Raw genomic sequence first — 26,052 nt, forward strand, 5'->3', positions numbered from 1 at the left:
GCTGACGCCTGTAATCTCAACACTTTGGGAGGCAGAGGAGGCTGGATCACCTGAGGTCAGGAGTTTGAGACCAGCCTGGCCAACATGGTAAAACCCCATCTCTGCTAAAAACGCAAAAATTAGCTGGGCGTGGTGGTGGGCGCCTGTAATCCCAACTACTTGGGAGGCTGAGGCAGGAGAATTGCTTGAACCCGGGAGGCGGAGGTTGCACTGAGCCAAGATTACACCACTGCACTCCAGCCTGGGCAACAAGAGTGAAACTCCGTCTCAAAAAACAAAAAACGAAAAAGACAGTTCCTTATTTCATATTAATGTTTTCAAGGTTGATGTATAAGTTTTAGTCAGAAAAGGTTCACCTCATTCTTTAGTAGAAGATCTCATATACCTTAAGAAGAAAATAAACTTAAAAGGGAGTCACTTGACAGAGGCGTGATGAACAGGCCCTGGCATTTTGTAGCTGTGCAACCTACAAGTACAGGGCTTACATTTGCTCAAGGGGCACGTGCTGACAGAAATGGAGGAGCACGAAAACAAGAAGAGATTATTCCAAAGACTGTGACTATCAGAACTGCCAAAAACATGTCCAAACGTGGGTAACATGTTTGATACCCCTTGTTATCAAATGCTAATGTTCCAGTAGAGACTGACTTCTCTGGTCTACACAGATCTACTTTGCACATCTGTATTCTCTCTCCTCAGCTAAAGCGCATCTGACATATCTGACTGAAATACAACTTGAAGCTTTGTTTTCTCCAATATTCAAACATTTCCAAATCCATTTCTTCATATGGAAATGGGGATGATAACATTTGTGTACATACTTACTCTCTCTCTCTCAGGTAACAAACACAATTCAAGTGAATATAATGAATAATGCTCTATAAATTTAATGCTTTATAAATTGAAAGGTAGTAAGTAAATGTAACAAATTGCTATTATCAACAAGTCAAAATATAACTATGTGAGGGAGAGGGAAGAGCTGCTGAGGAGAGAAAATACTTACTTCTTTTGCAACTCTTTAGTAATTCTGTGACCTATCACAATCTGCTGCTGAAAGCTACCAGCAGTGAGCTCCTATAAGAATCAGTTAGAGTGATTCTTGCTCTTGGATTTATATAAGTGTATTCCAGATTTTCATATTTTAAATAAGAAGACATTTTCAAGTGTATTTTCTCTTGTTCAATGCCCTCAACAATGAATAAACTGGGCCACATGAGGGCACTAATTACCACCTCCAAAGAGTCCATTGATTACTGATTTTGTTTGTTTGTTTGTTTTGAGAGAGGCTGTCACTCTGCCGCCCAGGTTAGAGTACAATGGTGCAATCACAGCTCACAGCAGCCTCTAACTCCTAGGCTCAAATGATCCTCTTGCCTTAGCCTCCCAAGTAGCTAGGACTACAGGTTTGCACCACCACACTTGGCTAATTTTTTTTTGATAGAGATGGGGTCTTACTATGTTGCCCAGGCTGGTCTTGAACTCCTGGCCTCAAGCACTCCTCCCAGCTCAGCTTTGCAAAGCACTGGATTATAAGCATGAGCCACCATGCCCAGCATTACTGATTCTTTATTAATACATAAAGAATGTTTGGTTAAGTCTATAGCACATGTTCAATAATGATTAAGAAGAAAATATTCCATAAAAATGAACGAATTACAATTTAACACATCCTTACCAGAGCAATCCCCACCATCCCAATCGCAGGCTGAATTATTACAAGCCTTGTCACAATAGCCATCCTTAATCCAGGAACCTGGGCAGCCCTCGGCACAGTTTGGCACAGGCCATGTCAAATAAACCTACGATAAAACCAAAGAGAAAATAAAATGACTTCTGGCTTCTGATACATTTTATTCTTGAGTTAAGATTCCCTTTATAAAAAGAAATTAAGTCTCTAGAAAGATTAAAATTTTCAAAGGGCTCAGCGTTCACACTCACAAGTGCTTTAAGTTTGCCTGTACCTATAGTCATTGTTTAGATCCTGCTGCGTTGACCGTTCTTACTGAGCGTATTTACTTTTTTTCCATTACTCAAGGAAAGCAGACAAGGATTCAACTCATGGATTAGTCTTTCATAACATGCTTTGATAATCTACTATGAAATAAAGTAGCACCATGCCAGACTTGACTGCAAGTACCAAAGCATGTCAAAGCTGGTGGGAAGTATGCACAGTCACTGCTTTTCTGTAACTATCAGTAGCTCATTAGTGTATTTGTGCATAATCTGGTCTCAAGGCTGAGAGACAATATCCTCTCTCTTCAAGCTTAAGGCCCTGTGATAAATTAACTGGCATAGCATTCTGAGCTGTGCATTCACCTGCTCTCAGAATTAGTGATGGGGTACATGGTTTTTCAAATTTAAAATCATTGAAAAAAAATACACTCCTCTTTAAAAATCTCTGTGCCTTTGCATATTCTAATTGGAATGTCTTTTTTAACCTAAACTAACTCTTACTTGTTCTTCACAGTACATGTCAATTCAGATGGGCTTTCTTCCCTATCCTATCTGATTTAAGCCTCCTTTGCTCACACTCCTCAGCACCAAGGCACACCTGTCAGCAGGAAAAGCACCACACAGTCATTGATCTTGTTTGTCCCCTTGTTAAGCCACAAGCTCAACTTTGAGCCCTACAGTCTGATATAGAGGAGACAACTCAATAGGGGAACAGGAGAATGGGCCTGGTTGGGTAGCATAAACAATTACAGACAAAGTAGTTTTGTGTTATTAGCACTTACAGTTGCAGAGTTTTATAACTTCTAAGTTTACCGTGATAAGTCTCTAACTTATCACTGAACCCTTCTAACAACGCTACAAGGGTATTTGTACTTTCCTCACTATGCCAGAAAACACAGAGGTAGAGCCACTGCCCAAGGTCATCCTGAAGAGTTGGCCCCCAAGTCTGTACTCTTAACCACTTCTCCATCCCACCTCTCACAAAGTTAGAGTGCAACAGGCTACCTTAAATGAAATTACATCTATAGCTTTAAGCACTAACTTGAGTTAACTTTCTATTTTGGCCATTTTGCTGATATTCTAACCATGATTTTCTGTTTCACAGTGATTTTCCTTTTTCTGCTATTGTAGTAGAAAATTGAGATGGTTGGGAAAAAGTGTGGGTCCTGGGTGTCTAAGAATGTAGGAAAGCAAATTTCTAACTGTAGTGTTCTTACTTCTTAATTGTTGATTTCTGAGCTTAGCACTCAAAAATGATTATTTGATCTCATATATCTATATATATTTTTTTATTTTTCAAGATCCGGTTCTCACTCTGTCACCCAAGCTGGGGTGCAGTGGCACAATCACAGCTCACTGCAGCCTCAACATTCAGGCTAAAGCAATCTTCCCATCTTGGCCAGTGACCCCCTACTCCCCCCACGGCTCCCCAACACCCAAGCAGCTGGGACTACATGAGTATTCCACCGGGCCCAGATAATTGTTTTACTTTTTGTAAAGACAGGGGTCTCACTATGCTTCCCAAGCTGATCTCAAACCCCTAGGTGGTCAAGTGATCCACCCAGCTCCGCCTCCCAAAGTACTGGGATTACAGGTGTGAGCCACCATGTCTGGCCTGATATTTGACTACAGTAGTATGTGCACTGATTTTCTGATTTGCTAAGTGACTTCCACGCTAGACAACCCCCCTCCTCTTAGGCACTCACCTTCTGGCCTTTGGAGTGACTGTAAAAATCATCTGGCCAGACATCCTTCCCAAACATGACATCATCATTTAGGTAAATAAACTTCTGGGACAGCCCTTCGATGCGATGAATGTGACTTTCAATAGCAGGTGAACTAAAGGTAGGCAAGTGGCTCAAATTTCGAAAAACATCCTTTTAACAACAACAAACAAAAAAAGAGAGTGAATGAGAGCTGTTTGGGTTTGGTTTAGTTTTTGAAAGGAAGGAAGGGAAGGCAATGAAGAGCTAGAGAAAGGAAGAAATGGAGGTAGAAGGATAAAGGGAATGAAATTATGGAAATCCCTGTACCACACTAAAAGAGCAGAATTAGAAATCACAGTCTCGTAATTTTTAGAAAGTCCTGTACCTGGTGTGTTACTATTGTCACTCGAGGATTGTCAAGGTTCAGCCAGGATGGAATCTGCCCATTGGTGACAATGAAAATATTCCGAACCCATGGTGCATGCCTCTCGATAGATCGCAATGAGTACCTCAGTTCTTCGTTATCTTCAAAACGACTGGCAGAGATGTCTTCATCCTGCTTAGACTGAGAAAAACACTTGGCATATGAAGATGTGAAATACCCCTTAAGTCATACCTCCTCCTCTTTGTCCTTTCCTTCTGCCCGTCTGCTCTCAAGGTGCTCTGGCAGACTTTTAAAGATGGAGTCCTAATTTTAAACATTACAAAAAATGCAAAAGATTCAGTATATATATTTTTAAACCCAAAATTCAAAGAGACAGCATTTCTCTAACATACTTTATAAAGAAGGTTCTTGGATCTGATTCTAGGTCACTTCAGTTAATACCAAACCAATGGCAGTGACTGAAAAATTAGAAAAATTCCAATCAACTCACCTCTCTGTAAGTCCCCTTCCCTCTTCTAATATAGTAACTTATACATTTTTAACATCTTAACCTTTGATTTGGGCTGTAAAAGCTTCTGTGCATCCCTTACCTGGCTGATGGCGCTCAGATCCCATAATAAATATGCAGGACTTATGGTCAGTTCTTTTCCATCAATGGTCATGTTCTTCTTAGTTTGCTTATTCAATTCTTGAAAATCCTTGGGGTTATTCAGTTTTAGAAGCGCTACACTGGCCTCTGAATACAACTGCAACTATCAAATAACAAGAGGATTACACATGAAAAGACTGAATCTCAAGGATGAAGCATCTTTAAATTCCCAGTCTGCTCTTTAATCTTTCCTTTTTTTTGAGACACAGTCTCGCTCTGTCGCCAGGCTGGAGCGCAGTGGCGCGATCTCTGCTCACCTCAACCTCCGCCTCCCGGGTTCAAGCGATTCTCCTGCCTCAGCCTCCTGAGTAGCTGGGACTACAGGACTGCATCACCACGCCCGGCAAACTTTTGTACTTTTAGTAGAGACAGGGTTTCACCATGTTGGCCAGGCTGGTCTCCAACTCCTGACCTCAGGTGATCCACCTGCTTTGGCCTCCCATAGTGCTGGGATTACAGGCGTGAGCCACTGCAACTGGCCTGATCTTTAATCTTGAAATGGTAAGACAATATCAAAACACAACAAAAAGACCTACACAGACCAGATGCATTTCCCAAATGAATGTTAAAAAAATAGGCGTCTAAAAACAAGAAGGAATGGTAAAGGCAGTGGCAAACTGGACACCTCAGAGCCATCTGAAAGCTGCAACCACTCAATGGCACCAAGTGCTGCCAGATCTCCTGAGAGGCAAGAATCCCCAACTGTTGTATGAAATCTCCCCAATTTTTCAATGTTGGCTCAAATGATTTTTGACTTCTTTGCAAGTACACCTGCTGGCCAACAGTTCTGTGACTTTTCTTCTAGAATATTACCAATCTGCTTATATTGGGCAAAAAATCTGCAATGTAATTAACCTTGCTGGAATTGGTGACAAGTACATCTGCTAGTGGGGTGTCTGAACAGCTTTTGTGCCACATGCCTGGGAGGAGCACCTTCGGCAGGACTGCCTGAAGTGTTTCCATGGGAAAACTACCTTTTGGGGCAAAGCTTTTGGGGCAATCATAAATCTAAGAGTGAACATCACAAACATCAAGTTCCACAAACAGGCTTTGCCACCCCTACCAAAGTCCACACCACTCTTTATCTGTTTTCTGTTCTGACTCTGTATCACACAACTTCCTATGAAGAGGCTTTCATCACTCAGGAAAAGGGGAGAGGCCTGAAAACCACAAATGTAGGACAGTAAAATCCTTCTGCTGAACTAGTGCTTCTAAAAGAGCTTACGGCTTTCTCAATCTATAAAACAAAGCAAACACAAATTTTATTATGAGCTTATTCTGAGCTCTTCTATTTGCTGCATGACTATTCTTAGCTCATTTTCTAAGCAGTTTCCTGAGCGTATGTAGTCCAGAACACCAGAGGTGAGAGTTAGAAATTTCATTTATATCTTTTCCCCTTATTATGTAGGCCATTAACTCTTCTCACAGATTAGGTGCAGGTGCATGTGTGAGCACCTGCAGATGCATGTAATTGTCTTCCTGACTCATCACTTTCTTTCACCTCTTTTACTTAGTGAGTGCCTGGCACATATTTAGCACTCACTAAGTTGGTTCTCACTGAGTCACCAACTTGCCTCAGCATATGTGCCGGGTGCTGGGAGGCAGGCCACACAGGGGGATTAGTAGTCTGCCTGGGTCCCTGTCTACCCTCTGGCCTCTCCTGTCCCTTTCCTCCCTCTCACAGCACCCCCAAAGCATTTCTGAGGGCTCCCTGGAGAGAAAAAGTCACTATTCTAGAACAATTTATTTATTTACTTATTTTTATTTCTATTTTTTGAGAAGGAGTCTGACTCTGTCGTCCAGGCTGGAGTGCAGTGATGTGATCTCGGCTCACTGCAACCTCCATCTCCCGGGTTCAAGTGATTCTCCTGCCTCAGACTCCCAAGTAGCTGGGATTACAGGCAAGCACCACCATGCCCAGCTAATATTTTTTGTATTTTTAGTAGAGGCAGGATTTCATCACATTGGCCAGGCTGGTCTCCTGACATACAATCTGCCGGCCTCGGCCTCCCAAAGTGCTGGGATTACAGGTGTGAGCCACCGGGCCTGACCTCCATCTCCCATTTCTTGAGGGGCATCAGTGTCTGGTTCAATCACAGCTTCGTTATCAATTTCTAGATCACTTTCCTCACTTGATAGTTCGTCTGTGCTTATGTTTTCCTCCACCTTCTTACTACCTGTTTTTAATTCCTTGATATTTTCTTCTGATTTATAATAGCTTTCTGAGTAGCACGTGGTACTTCACCCCCCATGCTCTCCACCTGCTCCCTCAGAAAGCACATTTCCTTGGTATGCAGAATGCTCAGATCCTGCTTATACATTTTCACGAAGTCCCGAAGCTCGTTCACTTTGCGAAGGTCCAGGGTCGGAAGGCAGTGGGCGAAGCTGAGGGGCTGCAGGCCAGTTTCAGGCCCAGGCACTGGCTTGGCGTAACCTCGAAGAAGGGGTGTGTCTAGTTTAATTTCATAACTTGTGTTGGCTCTTTGTTTGATAAGAAGGTATATCACTAAAACTATTCTTTTTAGTGCCTAGGGTTGGTTTCTAATTACATATGCATAAAAGAGCAAGAAGAGGTTTGTCTATAGTAACTATACAATAATTCGGAAAGAGATGAAGATTAATGAGGTTAAGGTAATATTTATATGTATGAGAAAGATTTTCTGCCACTGTAAAAAGGGTGGGGAAGTACCCTCTGACAGCCACTAGGTGGCACCCCAATCCTGGACATCATCATTACTTTTGTCAGAAGAGAGAAGGTAGTGTGAGAAGAGCAGCTGTAGTTTGTGCCTAAGGCTGGAGTTTGTGGCTTGGGCAATTGTGGGCAACTGCCTCCATATATGGCATCTTATTTTAAATTTTAAATTTACATAAATTATAAGTTTCTGCAAAAGGGAACAACTTCTATACCCACTCCCTACAGACCCACAGTGAACAACACGCAGCATGACTAAGAAATAAAGCTTTGTTGTTTTTAGCCATTGAGATTCCAGAATGTTTGTTCTAGCAGCATCATCTAGAACAACATGACTGATACACCTGGTACTTGTAGGAGTATGAGGCAAGGGAAGACAGACAGAGGGAGAACTAAATGGTGGCTGAGGCCAGGGCCTGGGTAGGCTACAACGACTGAGCAACTGGTGGATCAATTTGAGTCAAGGAAAGACAATATAGATGATGGTCAGGAGAAGCAATGTTGTAGAACCCAAGAAAAAAATGTTAATTCAGAAAAATATGTTAATTCTGGTATATTTCTAAAGACAACAAGCATCAAAATTAAGGGACAAGAAACAAAATTAAGTGGAATGTGTAATTAGTAGGTCAATGGAGACCAATTTCAATGGCATGACAGATATGGAAACCAGATTTCAAGTGCTTGATACTTCACAAACTTCTAGATATAATATGAACATACGTATGTATATATTGGAAGCAAATCTAACATTTTACATTTTGTACACTGTATAACATAGGACAGGGATGATAAAACAATCCCAGGAGTATTAAATTCAGTATAATTCAGTATAACTGACCAAGTCACAAGATATAAGAATTGAAAAAGCAGTGTAAATAATCTTCACTTTTAAATTCTATAAATGATTATCAAGGCAAGATTAGAGCATATTAATATAAAATACATAGAGCCACTTTAAAATATTGCTTATTATAAGTGAGAATATTAAACAGTTCGTTCTACTGTTCTCAGCATTGTAGCCTATATTTAAAAATTGGCTTTAAAAACAATAGTAGCCAACAAATACAGGTAAGTTTGAGTGCATGTTTTTAAGTCAAGCAAAAATAATGAGTGCAAAAGATAAGGTATCCTTTTGAGGCAGACAAAATAGTATTTTAAGATAAGCCTTAGTTAAAAATCATGATATCAAACTGGTCATTTTTCAATGCCAAAAAGAAAGGCTGCATCAAGTTGTCTAAACAATCACATATCTGCAAATACTCCCGAAGGACAGAGACCTGGGATGCTGCTAAACATCCTACAATACATAGGACAGTCCCCTAAGGATAGCGGCAACAGGTCTAAACTGTGAATGGTGCAAAGGTGGAGAAAATTTGGTCTAGAAGAACATGCAAATCCAAAATAACAAGGCTTTCCTATTAGAAGTTACATTCCCAACAACTCTAAAGTGCTTACAAATTCAGAAGGTGTAATCTACTTTCATTTTGGATTCATTTGATTTAAAATCATTAAAAATCTGTTAGGAAAAAAACCCCACATGTCTGCTAACACCAACTGAAAACCAAATTAGTGCCTTTAAGTGATTCAACAATTCAAAGCTATTAGATCTTTTTTTTCTTTTTTTTTTTTTTGAGACGGAGTCTCACTCTGTCGCCAGGCTGGAGTGCAGTAGCACCATCTCGGCTTGCTGCAACCTCCGCCTGCTGGGTTCAAGTGATTCTCGTGCCTTAGCCTCCCGAGTAGCTGGGATTACAGGCACACGCCACCACATCCAGCTAATTTTTGTATTTTTAGTAGAGATGGAGTTTCATTTCACCATGTTGGCCAGGATGGTCTCAATCTCCTGACCTCATGATCTGCCCGCCTCGGCCTCTCAAAGTGCTGGGATTACAGGCGTGAGCCACTATGCCTGGCCGCTACTAGATCTTAATATGTCCTGGTGGTTTTCTAAAACTTAATCAGTTTCAGAGTTGGTTGTTTCATCTTTATTTTAGAAAGAAAACAAAAAAAGAAAAAGGTACCATGCTTTAAAAGAACAAGTGCACATGGTGGTTTCAGAGAATTATCTAAAAGAAAGGGCATTAGTAGAAAATTATGACAATTTACTGTGACCTTAGGCCCTGACCAGAGCTTTGAGGGGGGCAGAGTCCATGCAGGACAATATGCTGTTCCCATCCTGCCTGCACAAACCACCTGTTCAGTCTTCAAGAACCCAGTGCAGCCTCTTTCTCTTTGAAAACTTCCCCCATGTCTCTGACCCACACAGACCTTTCCTGTTTCCAACTGCCAACTCTATACACACACGCTGCTTCCAAAATGTGACTATAAATGCTTGAGGGCAGGGTCTACATCTCCTCCACGTTTTGCACACTCACTCAGCAACTACTATAATTGAAGGAAACTTAGCATGAGAATTCACTTGACAGCTTTGGGAAGATTTCCCACTTGCTCTAAAATATGTTTAAAAAAGAAGTGAACAAAAGCAAAAATCAAAAAATAAATGCAAAAACCCACCATGAATGAAAATGTTCTATGGATACAAAATGATTTAGAGGGATCTGAAAATAAGGACTGATGATCTGATTTATCAAAAGGTGAATTCTGTGTCCGTCATACACAAAAATTATACAGATAAATTAGAGAGTAATTAATCAGATTATTAAAGGACCCACCTCAAGGTATTTCAAATTAGAAAGTCTCTTACAGAAAAGACTGATTTATAAGACTACAGTCAAAAGATTTTATGAATTCAAATCCATTATCTTACAAGTGAAACTATTTTCAAGTCCTACACTCCTGCCTCAGTTAATAAAACAAAAACAAAAAACTTCGGGTTTTGTTCTAAACAGGATGACAAAGGCCTAGTTGTGTATATACAACAATGTGCAAAGACACATTTCTGTGCCTAGAGTGACTCCTATGAATAATCATACTGCTGAAAATGTTTCCCTATATATCCCAAGATATTGCCTCATATGGCTCATTCCTTAAGCAGCCCCCTAAGTGCCAAGTAATCACTAAGGGTAAAAAGGTGAATAGGGCAGTACCTGTCCTGAGACACCCGTGGCCTAGTGAGAATCTGTAGGGCAGAGCTGAGCTGAGCCCTAGGTGGCTCCAGGGCCACAGGCCATGGCAAAGGCCTCCTGGGGGAACCTGAGAGGGCAAAGTGGTTCAACAGTTCAAGTCTTGAAGTCCAATGTCTAACAGCCCTCTCCTCTGACATGCCACGTACACCCCTAATGCAACACATCCGAAACTGAGCTCTGGGTCTCCTTCCAAAAGACACTTGCTTCTGCCACTGAAGCTCTGAGTGTGGTTAATTCCATCACTTCCATCTTCACCAGAAAGGTCCACCTCCCCTTTCATTCTCCCCTTCCTCCTCCTGAATAGCTTGTAAGTCACCAAGTGATGTTGAGTGTTTCTCTCAGATGCTTCTGGAACCATTTCCATCGTTGGCATCCCACTGCCAAGCAACTTTTGCATGGGAACGTCTTACTGGGCTATACAGCAACAGCTGAGCTGGTTTTCCTACCACACCTTTCCCTAGTATGTTCCTTAGAAGCAGATCAGACTGTGTCCTTCCCCGGCCTACAGGAAAAAGTCTAGTATTCTTAACAGAGACGTTTCTCAACCTGGCCTCAACCTGTCTTTACAATCTCATCCTCACCAAAATCCCTGCCTGTGCTAGAAACCATTGCCTTGGTTCCCTGAAAACACCATTTATGTTCAGGCCTCCAGCCCTCTTGCTCAGGCTGTTCCCTCTACATAGAATGGTCTCTTCTGCTCCCTTCTCTGCTGGGAGAATGGCTGCTCTGTTTAGGGCCCAGCTAAAATGCTTCTATTATGCAAAGCCTGCCTTGACCCCAAGTACACCTAAAGCCCAGATGTTCTCATGGCACTCTGTATAAACTCTTATTTGGAGCTCATCATACACACAAAAGGTGTTTTGTTTGGTTGGGAACGCAGTGATAGGAAACTTCATTCTCAGAGTACTCATAATGTAATCAGGAAGCAAAGCCTAAGGAAAGCAAGTCACTCGAGGCCTGGACTCAAATGCTGACACTGCGTCTGTTCTTCCTCTTTCTCATTTTCTCTCTAGTCTCTAAAAATCTTAAGTCCTAGTCCCTGAAGTTGATCACAGGTGTTGGAATTATGAAAACAACCTTCAAAGAACATTATGTGTGATTAGCTTGATGCTCTGAGAGGTGCTGGCCTCCACAAAGACAACTCTGAAAATCCAAATAAATTTCTGACTGGGAGACTGAACTGTGGAAAGGAGTCTCACCACACCTGGAGCCTGCTGGTTTTCCCTGTTCAATTCAAATTGCTACCCCACTCCACCTCGACCTGCTTATACCACACATGCCACCCAAAAATAGTTTGCTGAAGTGTCAACCATGACTCGGGACTGGCATTCTCTGGCAGCACACACCCATCCGCCAGTAGACGCATGAGAGCAGTCCGCACTGGTGGGCAGCTGCAGCAGGCCAAGTGATGTGGAATATTCAAACAGAGTGGAGTATGGAGAAGTGGAATGAACCTTCTTTCTTTTCAGCATTTATTTTATTGAAATTATATAAATAGAATCAAGAATGCCATTCTGTCTACATAAGCAAGTTGAACTCGTGGTCAAAAGTACAGATATACATGTGTCTATAATTCTAGAACTAATAACCAGGAAGCCAAGAAGTCAAATAAACATTGGCTGAAATGAAAGTTAATCTATGGTTTTATCTGTCCAAATCAGTACTAAAAATAACTCAGAGGAAGGAGAGATGTATTACCTATTCTAAAATAACTGCATTTAAGAACAAATTCAACTCTAATATAGCCAGGCATTACAGTATTTCAAAGTACAATAAAGAAAGTCATGAAGGGCAAGGAGCAGTGGCTCACGCCTGTAATCCCAGCACTTTGGGAGGCCAAGGTGAGGGGATCACCTGAGGTCAGGAGTTGGAGACCAGCCTGGTCAACACGGCGAAACCCCCTCTCTACTTAAAATACAAAAATTAGCCAGGCATGGTGGCGCATGCCTGTAATCCCAGCTATTTGGAGGCTGAGGCAGGAGAATCGTTTGAACCCGGGAGGCAGAGGTTGCAGTGTGCCCTGATCACACCACTGCACTCCAGCCTGGGTGACAGAGCAAGACTCTCTCCAAAAAAAAAAAGTTATGAAGAAAAATATGAAAAAAGTAAAAAATTCATAAGTGGTTATTCACATTACCATTGTATTACAAGGATAATACAATGTATCATAAAACAGTAAAACACTTGGTCTGGGGTAGGGAGAAACAAGTTAAAAGGAATTTGGTTGGGGGGGTGCATATAAAAACATGGTTAAGACAGGAACTGAGTAAAAACGGCTCTCTAGTCACCTCTAATCACAGCTCCCCCACCACTACTCCATCTTCATCCTTTCGCCCTCAAAATTGTTAAATGACATACAACAGGAGGAAGTAAGAATCAGGTAAGCTAAACCCAGTGGCAGAACTCAAAGAACATTTCTTTATAAAATCAGGAAAACTAGAGCCTCACAAATTCTGAGACAAGGACTTTATGCTCTCTATTCTAAGAGATGGGACATTCACGATTTACAACCTGAAACACTTCTGACAGAATAGCAGGCATCTTGATGTAAGGTCAAATAGAGAGAACACCCACATGGACTATGTCCTAAGTCAATCAGATAAAGGATCTGAAAACAATACATGTTAAGGAAAAGGCACGTCCCAGGCCAGCCTCCAGAGTCCACCTTAACAAGTGGCATCAATGGTCAAGCCTGAAGAGCTAATAAGTATAAATTTTAAATACATTTGTCCCTCAATTAGTTACTAATGAATGGTTCTCATTAGCAGATGTTCCATGTATCTGAAGCACACTACCTTTATGAGTGAAAGCTTTGGGTAAACAACAGGCTGTATGCATGGATGACATTTATGACTTCCCCTCATCTCCTCCTCCCATGCTTCCATTGTTCACACCCTAAGTTCCGTCCGGGCCTTTGTCTGTTTTGTCCACTGCTGCATCCCCAGCAGCTGTAATGTCACCTAAGACATTGTAGGAGCTCGTCTATGGCCATACCACCCTGAACGCGCCCGATCTCGTCTGATCTCGGAAGCTAAGCAGGGTCGGGCCTGGTTACTACTTGGATGGGAGACATTGTAGGAGCTCATCTGTTAAACAAATGAATCCTTCTCTATCCAGGAAACAAGCAAACCAAATAAGACTCTTAGATTTTTGCCCAAATTAAAAGTAAGGAGTGAGGCTCTTCTGGCAGAACAGAATCCCTCTTTGCTTCTTATGTTTATCAGCTAAACTTTGGGGAAAAAAATGGACCACAAGAAAAGAATCACACATTAAATGAGAATGTGCCAGGCTAATTGCTCTATTTTCTATGTTCTTACCAGTTTGACTTTAGAGGAAAGATTTTCTGGCAATTTTGTTTTTAGTTGATTTGTTTCCTTGAATGTTGGTGGAAATCCACTCAGGAAAGCCAAATCTTGCATTAGCACTAATCCAGGGACTTCTTTATCTGTTGTCTAAAATAAGGGGAAAAACATAACTCATTTTCCACATCATGAGGCTGGTGAAAACCTACAGCTGAGAAAACTGATAAAGATCTATTGCATCACAACACAAGCTTCAAAATATGATTTTTAGGATTACTTGAATCAACAGTCATTAATATTAGTAAGCTACCCTTAGATAAAAAATAAACATTAAAAAGATTCTCAAAGAAAAACAGCTTTATTATTCATATTTTTATTCTAGTCTATTGTAAAAATGCAATTAAATTTAAAATAACATACCAAGTAGCCCCTCCATACTGTCTGTCTGCTGTTTCCTTTAAGCAGTCCAGAGTGGGCATCTTCAACTACAACCAAGAATACAATAAACAAGCACATTTTTAATGAATACTTAACTATGGTGTCTGGCAGAACACTGTGAAAACATTCTGAGAGCTATTAAAGCAGCATAACATATGGTCAAAGAAAAGGAAGCTGAAGGAGACAAAATTAGCCCATTCAACAAAAGGGGAACAATGTAAATCAGTGTACATTGAAATGTTAAATTTCACAATACCAAAGGTGATTGACATAAAGGGAATTCTTCATGGGAGCAGTCAAATTTAAGCTAGAATGCGAAGACGGAAATGATAGGATGATAGAAATCACAGATGTATACGCAAAGACGGGGAAAAAAAAGAATTGTTTGACTAGAGTAAAATATTTGGGAGTGGTGAGTACTAGGAAACAAGGGTAACCAAAGGGGGCCCTTGAACACCAGGCAGTGGCATGTATGTTAACAGCCGGGGGCTACTATGGATCTTGTGGTTCCTTAAGAGGCACAGTTTTCTCATAATGAATCCCCAGTTCATTGGGTGCTGCTGAATGGAGCATCATAAGTCGTGGTAGGGATTGGGGGTAACACAGCCCAACTGGGAGAGAGTTAGTGATGGGGACAAGTGAGATCAACAAACTCACTGCTGACATTCAGGGATTGTGGAAAACAAAAGAGAGGTCAGAAAGCTCCAATTCTGATCTTCAAGATAAACAAAGAAGGCAGGTTCTCCAAATTATAGCCTGATGAGATGAGATGTCAATCCTGGGCATGAGTCTCAAGTGTACTATAGTTACAGGGCACAGTAGCTCATGCCTGTAGTCCCAGCACTTTGGGAGGCTGAGGCAGGAGTATCACGTGAGCCCAGAAGTTCTAGATCAGCCTGGGCAACATGGCAAAACCCTGTCTCTACAAAAAACAAACAAACAAAAAACACAAAAACTAGCCGAGTGTGGTGGTGTGCACCTATAGTCCCAGCTACTCAGGAGGCTGAGATGGGAGGATCATCTGAGCCCCAGAGTTGGGGCTGTGGTGAGCCATGATCATGCCACTGCACTCTAGCCTGGGTGACAGAGTGAGGCCTGGTCTCAAAAACTGAAAAAAAAACAATATAGTTGGTGAGCACTGAGAAAGGAAAGCCTTCATAATACACTGTTTATCTTTAAAGGAAGCACTGGCTGTTAAGAGTATGAGTTCATTACTTTATCAGATAAACTTTTCTCTCTCTCTTTCCATTGATATGATGAATTCTACCTAACAGACCTGGTATATGTATTTGTAATCTCAGCAAAGTAGCTAAGGGCATCTCATGTCATCTTCATGGATATAACAAAGACGTACAGGCTCGATGCTCAGGTGGGCTAGAACTTAACCAATTCTACCAAAGAGGTGTAGGTAACAAAGCCGCAATCAACCCAGAGGGAGGTTTAGGAGATCAGTCATAGGTCCGGTCTTGCTGAACCCTCTATCAATGTTTTGGAAGTTACAGAAGGCATGCTTGTGAAATGTGCAGATTCATAGGAAGATGGCAGAGAAGCTACTGTCCTGGATAAGAGACTATGGATTTCCCAAATTTGTGACTATTTGGAGCAATGAGTCAAATCTGGCAAAATAAAATCTCCTATGAAGTAAAACCTTTATAACTTGGTACCAAAACCAACTATACAAGCATACACTAAAATAGGTATTTGAGCATTAGAAGATATAAGTTTTTTTTTAAAAAAAGATAAGTTTTACTCAACAGTGAGTTCAGTATGAGTCAACAATGTGCTGTGGCCACACTGAATTTCCGTCACATTTTTGTGCTTTTAAACAGAAGTAAAGTACGTCGAATAAAAAAGGTGATGATGTTCTCTAACACCGAGTCATTAGGAAACCCTGTTGGGTTGACCTTCAAAATGTCCAGAATCCAACCACTTCTTATCTTCACTGAACCTCCCTGGTCTAAGCAACCTTCCCTCTTGTCTGAATTATCACAACTTTTGCCCCTCCTCAGTCTATTTCCACCAAAGAAGCCAGATTGACCGCCTGGAATGTAAGTCAGATCACATTACATTTCTACTCAAAACCCTCTGGTGATTCCTCATCCTACTCCAAGTTAAAGCCAGGTCCTTGTTATGGTTATCAGGGCCTACACTATTTGGTCCCCTGCTTACTTCTTCAGGTTCATCTACTGCCTGCCTCTGTCTTGTTCACTCCATTCCAGCCACACTGGCCTCCTGGCTTTTCTTCAAACATGCCAGATACACTCCTGCCTCAGGGCCTTTGCAATGGCTATTCTACTTACCCAGATCACTCTTTCCCCAGATATTCGCATTGCTGGCTACCTCACCTTCTTCACATTTCCACTCAAAAGTCACCTTCTGAGTGAGGAATGTCCCTACCATCCAAATTAGAATTGCAACCCCCTGCCCTGGCTGACACTTCCTCTGCTGCTGCCCCTGCTTGGTTTTTTTCCACAGCATTATCTTCTACAAACTATGTAATCTACTTATTTATCGTGTTTACCGTCTGACTCTCTGACTCCCTCCACCAAGATGTAAACACAAGGTAAGGGGAGAGATTTTTGCCCATCTGTTCCCTGCTGTATCTTCAGTACAGGGAACAGTACCTGGCACACAGCAGGCACTTAATAAGCACTCGTTAAACAGACAGTCCTGCTCTCCCTGCCAAGACGGAACCACACTAAAATAGAATGTTCACTTCCCATTGACACATTTTAAAAGTAATCTGAGAAGAGCAAACTGGGACACTGACAAGTCCCTGAGAGACAGCCAAAGAAAGGAAAATAAAATGTCCCAAGGGAGAGGGATTACATGAGTTCTGTGTGACCATAGGAGGCACAACTTTAACCTACGTGAGAAAGTTATAAGGAAGCAGTCTGTGGTTCCTTTTAAAAGTCAGTTTAGTCTAGAGGTAAAATGAATTGCCACTGGAGGAAATTTGTTTGCTATAAATCAAAAAGTATAAGCTTGACTGGAAAAACTACTATGCTGAGTAGACCCAGCTCCAGGCTGCAGTTCGAATATGTGAGTGCTGAGGTACAAATCAGTTCAGGATCTATAGAGTGAAGGGGCAGACATTTATACTTGGAAAGGTTAACATTTCCTTTCATACTAAAAATAACTTTTTTTTTTTCCAGACAGGGTCTCACTCTTGCCCAGGCTGGAGATCAGTGGTGCAATCTCAGCTCACTGCAGCCTCAACCTCCCAGGCTCAAGCGATCCTACCATCTCAGCCTCCCAAGTAGCTGGGATTACAGGTGCATGCCATCATGCCAGACTAATTTTTTTTTTTTTTTTTTTGTAGAGACAGGGTTTTGCCATGTTACCAAGTCTGGTTTTGAACTCCTGAGCTCAAACAATCTGCCCACCTTGGCCTCCCAAAGTGCTGGGATTATAGGCGTGAGCCACCACACCCAACCTCAAACTAAAAATAACTTGTTAAGTATCAGGAAGCGAGCACTGTTAGACACTGATCAGGATATAAACTGGTGAGTGGTAAGTTTTCTGTTCAATAAAAAAATTCCATGAGAAAAACCATAAACTCCTGTGCAATCAAAACCTAAAGTCATGAGTTAGATTATAAGTATTACAGAAATACAGAAAAGTAAAAATAAAATCATTGTGAATATATTAGTCCAGGAGCTTCATGAAGGAGAGAGGACTTGAAGTGGGGCTGGACGAAGCAGGGGATGTACTGAGAGGGAAGGGGAAGGGGACAGGCAGTGGGACACAAGGCCTAGCACATGTGTGAAGACACTGACAGCTGCAATGTGATGCAGGGAGGGCAGGGATGTGGGGATCAACTGACAAAATCAAGGCAATTAAAGCTGAATCCCAAACACCAGGAAGAGAAGTTTGTATCCATGTGAAAAGCAAACATGAACTGCTATATTATTCTTTTCATAAAGGCAGTGAACACATAAAATCAGGGTTTTCAGATTTATTTGAGACCTGTGTGCCAGACAGACTGAGATGGACTTTACATAGACAGAGCAGGAGTCCTATTATTGGAGTCTGTGTGAGGGAATTCAGTCTGGTGTGGAGGAAATAAGTAAGGTAAGAACCTAAGAATCATGTGGAAAAAAAAAAAAAAAGCAAGTCATAGGATGAAGTTAATTATTAGTTATAGATGTAAAAAGTAAGGAGTCAAAGATGGTTCCAAAGATTTAAGCTGGGAGGTATGACACTGACAGAATGGGAGCTAGAGAACTAGACTTGGTGTTGGAAAGGGAACACGGCAGCTTTCATTTTACACATAAAAACCACGGACCTTCCAAATAGAGACAATCCATGCAGAGGAGGAATGAGACAGACAAGAGGCTAGAGCAGAAGACGCAGGTTATGGGCTCAGCAGTACACTGGTCAAGTGGGAGAATGGGATCTCTAAGGATGTGGGTGCAGTTTTATGCCAGGAATTACCATTTTAATTCCATTATCTGCCCAAATCATCTGTTGTCTTATAAATAACAGAAATCTGTTTTTCACAGTTCTGGTGGCCAAAGTCTGAGATCAGAGTGCCAGCACGCTTGGGTTTTGGTGAGGGTACTCTTCTAGGTTGCAGATGGCATCTTCTCATAACGTCACATGGTGGAGAGCAGAGGGAGCTCTTTGGAGTCTCTTTTGCTATTATTTATTATTTTGAGGCAAGGCCTCGTTCTACTGTCTAGGCTGGAGTACTGCTCAGCCTTGAATTCCTGGGCTCAAGTGATCCTCCTGCCTTAGCCTCCCAAGTAGCTAGGACTACAGGCACATACCACCATGTCCAGCTGTGTGTTTTTTTGGTTGCTGTTGTTGTTGTTTTTTGGTAGAGACAGGTTCCCACTATGTTGCCCAGGCTGGTCTTGAACTCCTTAGGCTCAAGCAATCCTTCTTAGTCTTCCAAAATTGCTAGGATTACAGGCATGAGCCACTATGCCCAGCCTGGGATCTCTTTTATAAGGGTACTAATCCCATCAAAGGCTCCACCTCCCAATACCATCATGCTGGGGGTTATGATTTCAACATACAAATTTTGGAGGAAACACATTCAGTTCATATATTTCAGAATGTAAAGAATCAATACTCCAGGTATGTTCTGCCCAAACTGCAGAACGCTACCTTGTAGAGGAGTTATATGGTAGAAAAATTGCCTCTAGAATAATTCAGAGCGAAGAGAACAAGGTAATTGTGATATCAGATTGAAAGTCCTCATCACAGCACAGAAAGGTATGTGTATTACACAGAGTAAAATATATGCAGCAATCCCTTTTTGAGGTTAAGGCCAAAATACAATAGCAGCTGTTTTGCTTCTCTTTGTGCATTTTTAGAAAAGTTTATCAGACATTTAAGAATGAATCATTTCTATTCCACTCAGAATTTTGTTATTCAAACATCCAATGATAACATGATTTTAAAATATCCATAAAAAGATCTTACCATCCTTAGTACTGTCAAAAACAACAACTGAGACATTGGTAGAAGGGTTTTTTGGTTTTGCAACATTGAAAATGTCACTGGCAGAATGAAAAGAAGGATAAAGAGATGGCAGGTCCTTCAGGGTGATGTTGGCTGGCAGGGCTGGGTCAAGGACAAGCATTGGCACCTTAATGCAGTGTGTTAGCAAACACTCTAACTGCTTCTCACTGGAAAGAAACACCAACATGCTTACAATTACATTCTTGAAATTTAATCAACAATGAGAAGCTTGTCATACTACTAAATTTTTCAGATTTTTTTATAGCCCATAAAAAATGATAATATTTTAACAAATGAAGACTTTTATCTCATGGATACAAAAATTAAGTTAGCAAGTATGATATAAAATTGTTAAACCCAACTCCAAAGATAGAGCTTTCAAACTCCCATTAATAAGATTCCCACCAATATTTACTAATTCCAAAATGCACATGAAATTAAGCACTTCATTACTATCATTTTTTAAAGATTATTCATAATTCCAATAAAGCCCATTATTGGACAGATTAGGAAGGAGGCAGATTCTGGTTAATAGAGTGTCATGTTACCAGATACAAGTTACCAATTCCAGTTAGAAAACAACTAAATACATTGGATATGACACTACATTGATGTAAACAAAAGCAACTGTGACATGGTTCTAAAATAAATTTATATGAGATATTTCTATCTGATTATAAGAAATATCTACAATAAACATATTACCTGAATAAACAAATGGATGGGCAAAGGACACGGCTAGAAAATTCACAAAGTAGGACCTATAACCAGTTAAACAGTATAAAAAATTGTTCAACTTCCTTAATAAAGAAATGTAAAAGAAAACAATGAGCTATCACCTTTACTAAATTAGCACCCCTCAAAAAATGATGACTCAATATTAGCACAAGTGCAGTAAATCTCCTTCTCTTAAATACTGCTGGTGTCACTCCAAACGACACCAAATCTTTTGGGAAAGTAGTTGGTAATATATACATGTATGCTTGTCTAATACACATATGTATACATATATACTTATTCAGAACCATAAAAACATACATAAGCTTCTTCCTCAGTAATCTTACTTTTAGGAATCTAGTCCAGTCCAAGTAGGGAAGAGAAACAAAACAGGAAAAACAAACCCACACACAGAAAATGCCACAGACCTAAATGTAAGTATCATGAAATATTGACAATAGTGAAATACAGAAATGCCCAACATTTAGTAAATTACAGTAGTCACTTTATGGAATATTATACAACTATTAAAACTGAAAATATGAAGCATGAAGATAATGCATCAACATGATACATACATAAAATTACATAAAGTTTAAAAAGGATACAAAACTGCCCACAGATTATAAACTACAACTATTCAAATATGCATGAAAAGGGAATAAAAATAACAGTTGTTAAATAAGAGTTATAAAATTTTGTGAGTTTTTGCTTTTCACTTTCCTCTCAATCTTTCTTCATGTTGCACCATTGCTTTTATTTAAATAATTTAAAAACCATTTAAAAAACAGTATTAATGTTAATATAGTTTATAAATAAAGCTATATAATTAACATAAAAGATAGCTTAGAAGGCACTTCTGAGGCCAGATGCAGTGACTCACGCCTGTAATCCAGTACTTTGGGAGGCCGAGGCGGGCGGATCACCTGAGGTTGGGAGTTTGAGACCAGCCTGATCAACATGGAGAAACCCCGTCTCTACTAAAAATACAAAATTAGTCAGGCGTGGTGGTGCATGCCTATAATCCTAGCTACTCGGGAGGCTGAGGCAGGAGAATTGCTTGAACCTGGGAGGCGGAGGTTGCGGTGAGCCGAGATCGCGCCACTGCACTCCAGCCTGGACAACAAGAGCAAAACTCCAACTCAAAAAAAAAAAAAAAAAGGCACTTCTGGATCTTGAAATTCTCAGGATCTTCTCTATCAATAAGTGTTTTTAAAAGTCTGATGGTTAAGTGGGGAGGTGACAATTAACAGAGATTGCTTGTCAGTGAGACAGTCTTGTTTTACGGACCTATCAGAGTCAGGAATGACTCAAGTCAAGATAGGTGTATTTGGTTCTTGTTGTTGGGCTAAATCTCCTTCCCAGGTTCTTAAACATAAAATATACAGCTTCACAGCTTTTAAAGATAAGGATGTATATATTGAACCTATAAGTAAATGATGGACATAAATTTTATAAATGAAAATACTGGGTAGAAGATACAGTGTAAGTGGACCAAGATAACAATGCACCAAGAGGGAACTAAAGAGAAGGAAATCTTGGGACTCTAACCCTCCCCAATGCAGTGAAGCTTTGATTAGCAAAATAACCAGAATTCTCAGTCAAGTATGTACTCAGCACTGCAAAATTTCCTATCTAATAGATGTACCTAATTTGGGGTCAAAAACTATATGGATAATAAATACAAAATCCTGTGTACCCAATAAAAACAAATGATAATCTGAAATTTCACTTCAATCCTTCACTTTTTACTCTTGAGAGGAAATCAAAATGCTTACCTCTTCTTAGTAGGTTCTGTTGTGTTTTTCCCAAGGATTTCTCTAATAAAAAGCAAATACAGTTTATTACATACATATGGGCTACTATACCTCCCACTGTAACCAAGACGGTTTGCTTAGAGCATAAACTTTCATATTTTATTAGTAAAACATGGTACCAGGCTGTCAGCCATTTTCATGCACTGGGAAAGTCATATAACCTCTAACAAAGAGAAAATGAATTTGCTCCAATATAAGGTGGCCAAAGACCTGCACTGGGGTGCACTCTTGACATTCACAAAGAAGTCAACAAGTAGGTACTAAGAAATACTCCTAACGAATCAAAGGGGAATTACATCAGCCAGGTTCCTACCTCTTATGGCTATCCAGAAGTCCGCTGTATCTTTCCCAGATAAAGTAAATAAAATGACCAATCTCATATATTAAATAAAAAGTACCAAAGTTTCTAATTCCATAGTCTGTAATTTATTCCTAAAAGGCATAAAGGGAGTATACTTTTTACTGCCGTTTTCAAATGGAAACAAGTCTGTGGGCCTATTATATTTTTCAAGGGAAGAATCTGTCTTACTGTGGAGATATTTTTCATAATAAACACTTATTTCAAGAAGATACCACACCTGGGGCTCAAAATGAGTGAGTAGGCAGCCAGCGGGTTGGGGGAGGGGGTCCGCTGTCTTTAGGTCCCTTGGAGAGCAAGCTGTCACTAGAGCACCATAGTCATAAAATCATCCTCTAACAAAGTGAGGCCAGTATCTGGCAAAAGTGGCTGGGTTCTCCTTGGGCACCAAGAAACACAGGCCAGATGGATGACTGCCAAGATCTCGTAATGGCATGAACTGAGGGGCAAGTTTGTTTGGATGGCACTGTGAAAATCAACTTACCCTTCTCTAATGCATGCTTACTTGTACCCACAGGACTATGTGTTTTGTTTTGTTTTGTTTTCTTTTTCTTTTTTGAGACAGGGTCTCACTCTGTCACCCAAGTTGGAGGGCAGTGATACAATCACGGCTCACTGCAGCCTCAACCTCCTGAGCTCAAATGATTCTCCCGCCTCAGCCTCCCAATTAGCTGGGATTGCAGGCGTGCACCATCACGCCCAACAAACTTTTTATTTTTTATAGAGATGAAGTCTCACTATGTTGCCCAGGCTGGTCTTGAACTCCTGGCCTCAAGTGATCCTCCCAACTCCACCTCCCAAAGTTCTGGGATTACAGGTGTGAGCCACCATGCCTGGCCTGTTTTGTTTTTTAAAAATCAGTTTTACCAGATCCTTTTGTAGTTCATTAGCATGATGACTGGGTTTTCATGCTCATATGTGAGATGTGCCACCCTCAGACCTTATTACATCGCCACATTACCCATCTGATGTGAAAAAAAAAATCAGTTTTACCTCATTGCTTTCTGCTCCTCCTCCATCTGTTCTCTGACCTGCTGTAGTTCCTTCAGTAGTTCAAGATCTGTGCCATTCACCCAGGTGTAAACAACGTCAATCGGCATAGGCAGACAAAGCCTAGGGCAAACCAACAAATCCTCCAGCTTAAATGCATTTTTCCAATATATTTGGTAATAAGAATATCACAGGGTTTAAATCCAGAGATTATGAAAAAAATCTATGAAGAAGTAATCCAACCATGACATATTATCACAGAACTGCATGTTTTCAAACTGTAGCTGGGGGGCTAATATTTGTCAAGTACCTCCTCTGTGAGTTGTATTATGCTAGACACTTAGGTAATTTGCATCACTTGATGCACACAGCCACTCTGTAAGAAGGCTAATATTAGATTTAAAGATTGTTCCTGGGTGAAGTAGAGTAGTCTTGGAAGTTCAGTTTACATTAAACTGCCTGTTCTCATAATTTAGCAAAGAAGGGAGCTGGGATGCAAATGCAGTCAAACATAGAAAATAAATTAGAAGTTTAAAGAACAAAATTACAGGCTCTGCACAGTGGCTCACGCCTATAACCACAGCACTTTGGGAGGCCAAGGTGGGAGGATCACTTGAGCCCAGGAGTTTGAGACCAGCCTGGGCAACATAGTGAGAACCTGTCTCTACAAAAAATTTTTAAAATTAGCTGGGTATGGTGGTGTGCATCTATAGTCCCAGCTACTCAAAAGGCTGAGGTGGGACTACAGTGAGCTATGATGGTACCACTGCACTCCAGCCTGGGAGACAGATCGAGGCCTTGTCTCTAAAAAAAAAAAAAGAACAAATTACAAAAAAAGTTGTCAAAACCCACAATGAAGACCTAACCCTACTTAATGCTGTAGCCTTCTTGTGCCTTGCTCCCCCGCAAGCCCGCACCCTCCCCAGCCTCACCTCTGCTTTTCCTTTTTCTTTTTCACAGCACTTACTACTTTTGTAACATATTAAATAATTAACTTGTAACCTATTCCGTTAATTATGTGTGGCCCTCTCCTAGAATGTAAGCTCCAAGAAAGCAGAAAACTTTCATGCTTTGTTCTCTAAAGTATCTGTGCAATGAGAAGAGTGCCTGGCACATAGGTGACCAATAAGTATATGCTGACATATGAGACACTAGTACAGAAGACCTTCCTGAACTTGCACCATTTCTTCCTGATCATCTTGTCCTCATAATAAAGAGTCAGGCAGACTTTTAATTCTTGAGTATGTTGTTTAAGCCTCACCTTAGTGATTTTACCCAGATTTTATCCCTGCCAAAAGCACTCTTCCCTTTTCTCTCACTACCAAAAATCTACCCATCTTTCAGGGGCCTGCCCAGATGCATGCCACTCTGACTTATGACACAGGAGTTCATGTGTACATCTGGGTACTGATATTACTTTAGATCAGCGGTGTCCAATCTTTTGGCTTCCCTGGGCCACAGTGGGAGAAGAATTGTCTTGGGCCACACATAAACTACACTAACACTAAAGATAGTTGATGAGCTAAAAAAATAAATAAATAAACCACGCAAAAAAAAAAAAAACTCATCATGTTTTAAGGAAGTTTACAAATTTGTGTTGGGCCGCATTCAAAGCCGTCCTTGGCCACATACGGCCCGAAGCTTGGGCAAATTTGCTTTAGATGGTGCTATTTCAAGTTTAGTACTTTCCAAGAAACTGTATGGGTTTTGCAGTTTTATTTTTAGGCCAAGGACCAAAGCGTACCCTCCTTTTGTCCTCTTCACAGCCCAGGCACAGCCTAGACTTTCAGTTGCTACCATATTATCTCGTGGGAAAATAAATGCTATTTGGTAGATAAATCTTTTGAATTATGGAAAGAAAAAAATTAACAGAAATGAAACAACCTTTAGCTTACAAGAAGTAGGGGAGATAACTGGATGAGTTTATCCATTCACTGAATAATTCTTATTGAGCACTTAATATGTGCTAGGTACTGTTCTAGGTGCTAGGGTTTCAGCAGTAAATAAAACAAAGCCCAAATCTGTGCCTTCATGGAGCTTACATTCCAGAAGGGAGAAGACAGGAAGTAAATCAAATAAATAAAGTCAGATGATGTTAAATGTTGTGGAGAAAGTAAAGCAGCAAATGGGGATAGAAAGAGTGTCTATGGGGAGGCGGGGCGGTCAGTTTTAAATAGGGAGATCAGAGATGGCCTCAGTAAGAAGGTGACATTTCAGCAAAGATATGAAGGAAGTGAGGAAGCCAGCCAGGTGGGTAACTGAGAGAAGAATGTGCCAGAGAAAGGGAACACCAAAGGCAAATGCCCTGAGGCAGGCGCCTATCTTGCTTGTTCAAGGACCCAGAGACGAGTTCCCTGAGCAGAGGGGAGAGAGCAAATGGAAGAGAATAGTTGAAGATGAAGGTCAAAGAGATAACAGAGTTCTAGAGCTTCATCAGGAAAATAAGGAATCACCTTATTCTCTGGCATATGTGATAGCTGAGTATTT

At 40.8% G+C, this 26,052-nt stretch overlaps 1 protein-coding gene and 1 non-coding gene across 7 annotated transcripts in view; one reads left to right on the forward strand and one right to left on the reverse strand.

The window, feature by feature from the left end:
* The window catches only part of GNPTAB (N-acetylglucosamine-1-phosphate transferase subunits alpha and beta), an 86,042-nt gene that overhangs the window by 21,511 nt on the left and 38,479 nt on the right, over positions 1-26,052 (reverse strand). For 3 of the 6 annotated variants that reach the window (XM_001155334.7, XM_063787019.1, XM_054663464.2), the window contains exons 3-11: positions 23,569-23,688; positions 22,179-22,220; positions 19,645-19,850; positions 14,194-14,258; positions 13,789-13,923; positions 4,635-4,796; positions 4,045-4,224; positions 3,660-3,830; positions 1,676-1,799 (exon numbers count right to left, since the gene is read on the reverse strand). In XM_001155334.7, coding sequence (XP_001155334.5) covers positions 1,676-1,799; positions 3,660-3,830; positions 4,045-4,224; positions 4,635-4,796; positions 13,789-13,923; positions 14,194-14,258; positions 19,645-19,850; positions 22,179-22,220; positions 23,569-23,688 — 1,205 coding nt within the window. The remainder of the gene's footprint in view (positions 1-1,675; positions 1,800-3,659; positions 3,831-4,044; positions 4,225-4,634; positions 4,797-13,788; positions 13,924-14,193; positions 14,259-19,644; positions 19,851-22,178; positions 22,221-23,568; positions 23,689-26,052) is intronic. The other 3 variants (XM_063787020.1, XM_063787021.1, XM_016924048.4) reach the window with 2 other exon arrangements.
* LOC112205166 (small nucleolar RNA U13) lies at positions 23,446-23,546 on the forward strand. Its single transcript, XR_002939015.1, has one exon. It is a non-coding gene; the product is annotated as a small nucleolar RNA U13 (small nucleolar RNA).

This window comes from Pan troglodytes, chromosome 10 (assembly GCF_028858775.2).
Source record: "Pan troglodytes isolate AG18354 chromosome 10, NHGRI_mPanTro3-v2.0_pri, whole genome shotgun sequence".
NCBI lineage: Eukaryota > Metazoa > Chordata > Mammalia > Primates > Hominidae > Pan > Pan troglodytes.